The sequence below is a fragment of the Meriones unguiculatus genome, chromosome 7, assembly GCF_030254825.1.
Source record: "Meriones unguiculatus strain TT.TT164.6M chromosome 7, Bangor_MerUng_6.1, whole genome shotgun sequence".
Classification (NCBI taxonomy): Eukaryota; Metazoa; Chordata; class Mammalia; order Rodentia; family Muridae; genus Meriones; species Meriones unguiculatus.
The window spans coordinates 87026966-87035075 of NC_083355.1; the positions used below are offsets into that span (position 1 = coordinate 87026966).

General features: G+C 55.6%; 1 protein-coding gene across 3 annotated transcripts in view; it reads right to left on the reverse strand.

The window, feature by feature from the left end:
* Actn1 (actinin alpha 1) overlaps window positions 1–7345 on the reverse strand; it is a 92624-nt gene extending 85279 nt beyond the window's left edge. For 2 of the 3 annotated variants that reach the window (XM_021633508.2, XM_021633506.2), the window contains exon 1: window positions 6946–7345. In XM_021633508.2, coding sequence (XP_021489183.1) covers window positions 6946–7050 — 105 coding nt within the window. In that variant the 5' untranslated portion in view covers window positions 7051–7345. The remainder of the gene's footprint in view (window positions 1–6945) is intronic. The other variant, XM_021633507.2, reaches the window with a different exon arrangement.
* Window positions 7346–8110: the final 765 nt, after the last annotated feature.

Genomic DNA, 8110 nt, shown 5'->3' on the forward strand with positions numbered 1-8110 from the left:
ATCCAAATTCTAACCCAGGAGCAGTTAGCAAGGAGAAATTGGGGGGGTGGGAGGTTGCCAAAGTAAGGCTTTAAGTTACGAGGATGGCAGATAGCATTTAAACTCCTGTGACAGTATTTGCATATGGGAGGTAAGATGACAGGCAGCTGTCAGCTGCTTCTTCATATTACTAGTCTTTTCTTAGGTTTTTCAAATCTGAGAGAGAAATTTTCACAGCATCAATGTCACCATTTTCGCAATGCACCATGCAGTAATTTTGAATCTCTTCACAAGGCCACCGTCTAATTCCAGAACATGTCCACCCCTGGGGTTTTATTTGTGTGCAACCATCTTGGCTCAGGGTTCCTATGCACGCTGACTACTTTATAAGCGGCAGAGCAAAGCAGACGCCAGAGGCGGGTGGAACTGCAGCTTCAGATCCTAACGCCACTGTTACCCTGACCTTGAGATCCCGAAGAGGCCAGACAGTTCTCCACCTGTGACTACGAGACAGCAGTCTGGCCGAACTCGCACCCATGTGCACAGGCCTTCCAGATAGCTACTGTAGGCTGGATTCCTAGTGCCCCACGAAACAAAGTCCTGCGCAATAGCCCCCAGTCAATGGAAGGCCTTGAGAGAAGGCCTGAGGAGCTCTCTGTCCCCTCCTTCACGTGCAGCTGTAGAACCTGCCAGAGTCTCACTGTGTAGCCTTGGATGGCCTGGAACTCACTGCACACACCAGGCAGACAGATGCACCTCCCCTAAGTGCTGTGATTAAAGGCCCCGCCGGTATTCTCGCTGAGTAAATGGGCCCAGCTCACAGGACTGCTCCCGTAGAGATGCGGGGCCACTGGCCATCTCAAGAGAAAAGACAGGGCTAGTAAAGCAAGGCGACCCTCGGCTACGTGTCAGGCTGTGGATCACTGGGGCCGCAGGACAGGCAGGAATGACACCAACCACACCTAAAGAGGTGAGAGGGTTTTGAGAGCCTGACCAGTGAGCTGCTTGGACAGCCTGGCTTAGCTGTCACTCTCCAAAAACGAAGGAGCAGGGGCATATGTAGCTCAGTGGCAGAATGCTTGTCCACCATGCATGAGACAGTTCAGATCCCAGTACCACAGTGTGCCCCTACACATCTGTACTCCCAGCACTTAGGACGTAGAATCAGGTCAACTGCAGATACACAGAAAATTCAACAGCCTGGGCTACCCGAGACCCTGCTTCCCTGCAGGACCCACCCCACCCCCCAAAAAAAAGGCAAGGGGGAAGAAAGGAAAGAGAGAAGGGGGAGGGAGGCCAAGGCAGAATGAAGGAGATGGGTGCTCAGTGAGAAAGACCAATGAGAGGCTGTCCCCAGCATCACAGACTCGGAGGCTTACTCTGCCCTCTCAGGCCCTTCTGAATCCTGCAGCACAGCTGCCAGAGCGCTCCGTTTCCCAACAGAAACCTCTCCTCAAACTACACATCCAGGACACTGTCTCCACCCTGGGCTGTGTGCACGCTCCTGCTCCACCCCAGCCACAGGAAGTCATCCACTCATTCCATCAGCCATTACTGACACAGTGATATGACTGTGGGTCTTTCTGGTCTCCTCTAGGTTGTCATGACCCATGGGGCAGAGCACCCAGGGTTTCCACAGTTAACACCCTGTAACTGGTTCCAAGAGTCATCTCAACGGTATGACTAACATTAGGATCGGACTCTTTCAGGGGCCACACAGCAATACATCCATGGCCAGGTCATATCTCAGGCAGGGGCTACCCCGCCCCAGCTTTAGACCCACAGAAAGTAGCACATCTTGTATGCCAAGCCCTTAAGCCCAGTTTCTGGTCTGTGGCCATGAGGCGCCCAGTGCCAGGCCTTCTTAGAGATGGAGGTGGGGTGGGGTGCGGAAACAGCCTTGGAGCACCTCTCAAAGCCAACCCCCGAGAAGAGAGATTCCTCCAAAGGACACTGACCACGGAGCCTTCAGGAGCCTGTCAGCCTCTTCTTCCTGCAAATCCAACTCTACTGTCCCTCAACTTGGAAAATCTGGTTGCTGGGCCATAAGCCAGGCCTCCTCACACCTGCCTGGTCTGGGGCCAGCTGGCACCATTGGTCTGATGGCTAAACCTCTCCCAACCCCACCTCTCTTTCAGGTTTTGTCCACTGCTGAGAGCCTACCCATGCAGAGCAGGGTTTGCACAGGGAGGAGCTCCCTGCCAAGTCCTGTGGTAAAGCGAGCTTGGGGAAGTTGCTGGGAGGTGTGAGGGCAGCTGAATTCCTGGGCTAAATGGCTCTGAAAGAACATTCACTCTCTGTCATTCTTCTTGCACTATAACACAATGCTAGATGATACACGTTTAAGCATGAGGGAGCCAACATTTAGACACACACACTCTCAGCACACCCAGGGCACATTTACCTATAGAAGCTGCAGCCAGGATGCAGGGCTAGGACTGAGGCTTTATCTAGATCACAGAGCAGCCACGTCCTCACTCAGTCCTATCCCTGTGCTCAGCATAAGAAATCCAGGAAAGAATAGGACAGCCCGGTGCTTGGCCCCGCAGACACTGTCACAGCAGTTGTGAGGACAGACAAGGAGGAATCTGAGGGTGCAGGAGCCAATTCTTTGTTCTTTCTAATTTCACTTCCACCAAGCACCAGTTTGGGATAGTTTGAGATTTTTTAGTCCTTCCCAGGAAAGCCTATCCATGCAAGCCTTTTTCCTTTGGGAATCGCAGGCTAAAAGTTCCCATGAAATGGCCCAGCTGCCCAGAAACCAGTGTGAATGAGGTGGCTTACCCTTCCTGAGGCCCAGCCTACCACTGCTGCAGAATCAGGACCTGGGTCTTATCCACAGCCATTTTCATTCACCTGCCAACAGCTACTCACTCAACAAATATTGATTAAGTGTCTCATTGTGGAGAGCTCAAAGGCTGACACCTGTGGGAATACACAGTCACCCAGAACCTCCAAGACTTCAGAGAGGAGAATACAATTCAACAACAAAACACCACTTCATATCTCAAGTTAAAATGGCATCAGTTAAGGGGCGGGAAAGATGGCTCAGCAGTTAAGAGCACTGGCTACTCTCCCAAAGGACCAGGGTTCGCTTCCCAACACCTACATGGCAACTTACAACTGTAACTCCGGTTTCAGGGGATCTGACACCCTCACAGAGACATACAGGCAAAACACCCATGCACAAAAAAACAAAACAAAACAAAAAAAAAAAAACAAAAACAAAAATAAAAAATAAAAAACTGTGTCCAATAGATTTTAAAATATGGAGCCCAGGCCGAGACTGAAACGGCCCAGCCCAAGGTCACATTGAGGAAGGATAGATCCAGGACCTGACTCCAAGTCAATACTCTTTTTAGCCTACCGGACACCTGTGCGAAGACACTCAAGGGTGTGGCAAGATCTCCCAGAGGGAATACACAGAGGCCTTTGGTCACCATGCAAAGAACTGTTTGGAAAAGAAAGATGACTTCAGACCTGAGCATGGGAGTCAGGAAGGAGATCCAAGCAGCACCTCCTCTATTGCACAGGTTTCTGTGCCACAGCCTTACTTTGCATTTGGAGGTGTGGGCACCAGCCCCCAGAACTCTGGCCCAAAGCATTCTGTGGAGAACAAATAAGAACCGCCACCCTACCCCACTGGCTCCTTGAGTCATGCCTCCTGCCTGCTGCTTCTACCTACATCCACCTCCACCAAGGAAGGAGTTCCTATCACATCATTTCATAGGAACGGGTAAGAGCTGGGGGGTGGGGGGTGAGGAGGCAGAAATGCATCAGGTTCACAGATGAGGGAAAAACCAGAGAGATCTGCTCTATCTTACTCGGCCTCCCATTCCCAATACTCAGAACTCAGTCTGGCTCACAGTGAGTACCCACAATGCATTTGTGGAACAAGACAAAGCTCAGGGCTGGGGAGATGATGCCTCAGTCACTAAGGGGCTTTCAGCACAGGCATTGAAGTCCCTAAAGTCAATCTGGAGCTAAGAAGTTCGGTACGGTGGGGCAGAGAGGCAGGCAAATCCCTGGAGTTTGCTGGCCAGCCAGACCGGCTGAGTCAGGAGCTCCAGGTTCTGTGAGAGAGACCCCTGTCTTCCAAAATAACGTGGAGAGTTGGCTAGGTACAGAGGCAAAGGTATGCCGTAGCTCTTTGGGTTCAAAGCCAGCTACATTGCAGAGTTCCAGGCCGGCCAGGGCAGGACATAGAGAGACCCTATCTCAATAAATAAAGTGGAGAGTAACTCAGGAAGCCACCAGATGGTCAATCTCTAGCCAACACACAGGCACACCCACACATATACATCACACAGGAAGAATACAAAACCTACAGGTGCTGCTGGAAGCCTTAGAGATGACCCCCCCCCCATAGCCCCATCATTCTGCTAAGAACTAGACAGGGCTGACATTCTGCAGGTGAGGAAAGTGACACTCAAAGAGAGTGAATGGCCAGCGCCACAACTTTGGACCGGATTTCCAAGTCAAAAACAAGCCTGCCAGGTTACACCATCGACCTAATCAATATGGATTCCCTGATACCAAAACCCCTCTAGCTTGGGATGCCAGACTTGGCTTTCTATTTCCCCTCCAGCTGACTCCCAGTCCACCGCACACTGGCCTCCGCCCAGGCTACTTCTCTCCGTCTACTCATCCTTACATGTGTCTAATTCACAGAGCTGCTGGGATCTACCAGATCAAATGGATACCATGCCACCGCACCGTTAGCCAGCACCAGACTACATATGTTACATATGTCTGGAGATGACCAAATTCCCCAGATTGGTCTCTTCCTACCAGGTCAGTGTTCTGGGAAGCTATCATTTTCTCTCCAATTATACTGAATATGTTCATTCAGCCACTCAGTCACTCTTTAACACTGAGTGGGCATACAGGTCCAAGGCTCAGTGAATCCCACAGCTCTTTCTGGGCCTGACCCTTCAACAGCTCCATCACTCCTGTCCCTTCCAGTGCAAAGTTGGACTCCTGGAAAGGAGTTCTATTCTCCATGGGGGAGCCCAAGGTTTCCACCATTCTGATCCAACCCCTTTCATCCAGCTTAAAACCTATTCTTAGGAAAGGTTTTTTTTCTGTTTCTGTTTTTGTTTTTGAGGGCTGGAGAGACGGCTCAGAGAACCAGGGTTCACTCTCCAGCACCCACATGACAGCTCACAACTGTCTGTAACTCCAGCTCCAGGGGATCTGATACCCTCACACAGACACACATGCAGACAAAACATCAATGCACATTAAAAAAAAAAAGTCACTTTAAAGATTTTTTTTTTAATTTTTTTAAAGAGAAAGGAGCAAAGGAGCAAGGGAGCAAGGACAAGGGATTCCCTTGCCCTCCCCGGGAATCTCCAAACTGCTCACTCAGTTTTTTCCTCCAACAGTCCCGGGAAATAAACTCAGTGAGTGAAGGGGAAAAGACCCTCAGCCCTCAACCCTCCCAAGAGAGGGGAGGAGGGCTGACGGGAAGAGGGCGGTGTCTGTAAGCTACCAATGTGTTACAAAGAAGCCAGTTCAAAGCCAAGGGACGCTCCTAAGCTGCTGCTGCTGCCTGACACAGGGGTAGGGCCCCAGGTCGCCTGTTTAAGGAAGCCCACTGTGGTGTGTTTTAAATTACCTCTGCTTGTCTGATGAAGTGAGTAAAAGGGCACCGTTTCAGGGCTTAGGATTCCTGAGTGAGCTAATACAGGATGCCTTTAGTTGAAAAAAAAAAAAAAAACTTCAGTCGGCTCTAAACTCCCCCCCTTTTAAGTTTAAAAAAGGGAATGAATGTTACCATTTTTGGACATGAGCATTCTCCCTCAAGCCCAGCCCTAACCGCACTATCCAGAGGGACGCGCCATCCTGTCCCCCTCCCTCCCATTCCCAGATCATGAAATGGGGGAGTATGAGACGGGGAGGGACTGAACGGGAATGGGAGGTGGGGTTCAGGGTACGTGGCCGCCTAGGGAAAGGGCTCGCTGCGCGGGCAGGATGCCGCGGCAGAATTAATGTGCTCCCCCCACCCCCCAAACAAGAGTGGTTTCTGACCTCTTCCTGCCACTAGCCGTTACGCTCGGGTCCCATGGCCAATTCCCTAACCCAGACCGGACAGCAGATCCGGAATCTCGCAGATGGCGTCTGGGATCCAGCGCCGTGGCTGAGCAGGGATCCTCAAAGAACAGCCCGAAATATCTCCCGAGACCGTCCCTCGCTCGGGAGCTCAACGAGAACCAAGCTACCCAAACTCGAGTTTCGCCGGGAAAATGAGCGAGCCGGCGGTGCGGAACGCAGACGCGAGGCTGGCAGCCACCAGTTCGCCGAGTTAAGCAGTCAAACGGTTCGCCGTCCTGACCCCGCCCCCACAAGGCCCCGGGGAGCCCGCGAACGTCCCCCGGTTTCCTCGGCCCCAGCCGCGCTCCAGCCCGTCCACTTCCAGGTAGATCCCGAGGCGGACGCCATGCCCTCCCGTATCCGCTTCTGCCTGCCGTCTGCCGACCCGCGCGGGGGCGCAGAGCCCCAGGGGCGGCCCAGGAAGCGCGCTGCCACCGCGCGCCGTATGGAGGCGCCAGGAAAAAAAAAAAAAAGGGAAGGAAGGGGGGGAAAATCGATCCAGAGTGAGCAGCCATGGAGCCCGACTCTCAGCCCCAGCCTCTGGAGCACCGCCCCCGCGCCCTGCCCACGCGGAGATGGTTTCGGCAGCAGCGGGGTGGCCCGGACCACCCGCACCAGGGCGACCTGGCCGCCGGCGGCGCCACCTCCCCGCGCTGCGATCGCTCGGCGTTCGCACGCTCCAGGGCACCGGGTGCTCCCCTCTTCCGCCCAGTGCCTGTAACCCAATACCCCACCTCGAGGTGGCCGCGGTGTCCCCGCCTCCGCTCAGGCGCGCCGGGAACTGGTTTCCAGCCGGGAGCCCGGGAGCCCGGGAGCGCGGCGGGCGGAACCGAGGCGCGGGGCTGCGGTGGGTTGGGGGTAGCCGCTAACCTTTCTCTGTTGCTTCTCCCAGGCGGGATCCAGGAGCAGGTCTCGGTCCCAGTCCTCTTCGGGCTGCATGTAGTCGTTGGTCTGCTGGGAATCATAATGGTCCATGATGGTGCGCGCGTGCTAAGGGGCTGGATTTCTTCCTCCACCTTCTCTCTCTAGGCGACGGCGGCGGCGGCTGCCCGGCTGTGGGGAGGGAGTCGGCAGGGCTGGGCTGGGCTGGGCTGGGCTGGGCTGGCGGGGCCGGGCTCGCTCCCCTGCGCCCGCTTCCGCCGCGGCTCTGCTCGCGGAGACGGCTGGCTGACGGCGGCGGCTGGGGCTCGCGGACTGCCTTCCCCGGGGCGAGCGCTCCGACCTAATCTCCACGCACACTGGCGCTCGGCGAACACTCGCGCCGCAGGAGCCGAGGCGGGCGGGGGCGGGGAGAAGGGGCAGAGCCCTCCCGAGGTTCTCCATTGGCCAGGCCGAGTTGCCCAAACTTCCCCCCAGCGCCTCTCATTGGGAATTCCTGGCATCCGTCAGGCGGGTCTCTGTGCATATAGGTGGACTTGGGCCCCCCCCCGCCCCACTCCGGGCGCGCACGCCGCCGCCCACTCCCTGGGTTCCCACTCCCCCGCAGCTCATGTGACACCACCTTAAGCTGAACCCGAGTGGAGCCCGGGGACGCCTCCCAGAGCTCGGGGACCAAACGGCACCTTGTTCGGCAGTCCCGGGAGTCGCTGAGGGTTGGCCGCGTTCCCTGCCGGCGGGAAGGCCCGGAACTCGGGCGCACCGGTGTTCCTGCGGTCCCCCCCCCCCCCCGCGAGCTGCGAACCCCGGCACAGCGCGGGGGAAACCCGAGGCGCGTTTCGTTTTCTCTTCCCCGGGGAACCCGGGTCGGGACAAGTCGACACCCTGGAAATGGTTGGGGAAGGCCCACGGTAAAAAGGAATTTTCTGGTTCCACCACCGCTCCCGCCCCGCCCCCGCGGGAGCCAGGTTTGTGTGCGGCCGACAGTTCTCAGGCCACTGAGTTTCCCGCCTCACCGAGGGTCCTCGGGTGCTTCTGTAGGGTTCCGGGCACTGGTCCGCTGCGGGCTTTGTGGTGGCAGCTGCGCGGCCCAGCTTCCCAGGCTCCCAGGCAGGTACGCCCTGGTGGACTGACAACTAAATCTACCTTCTGGAGGCCA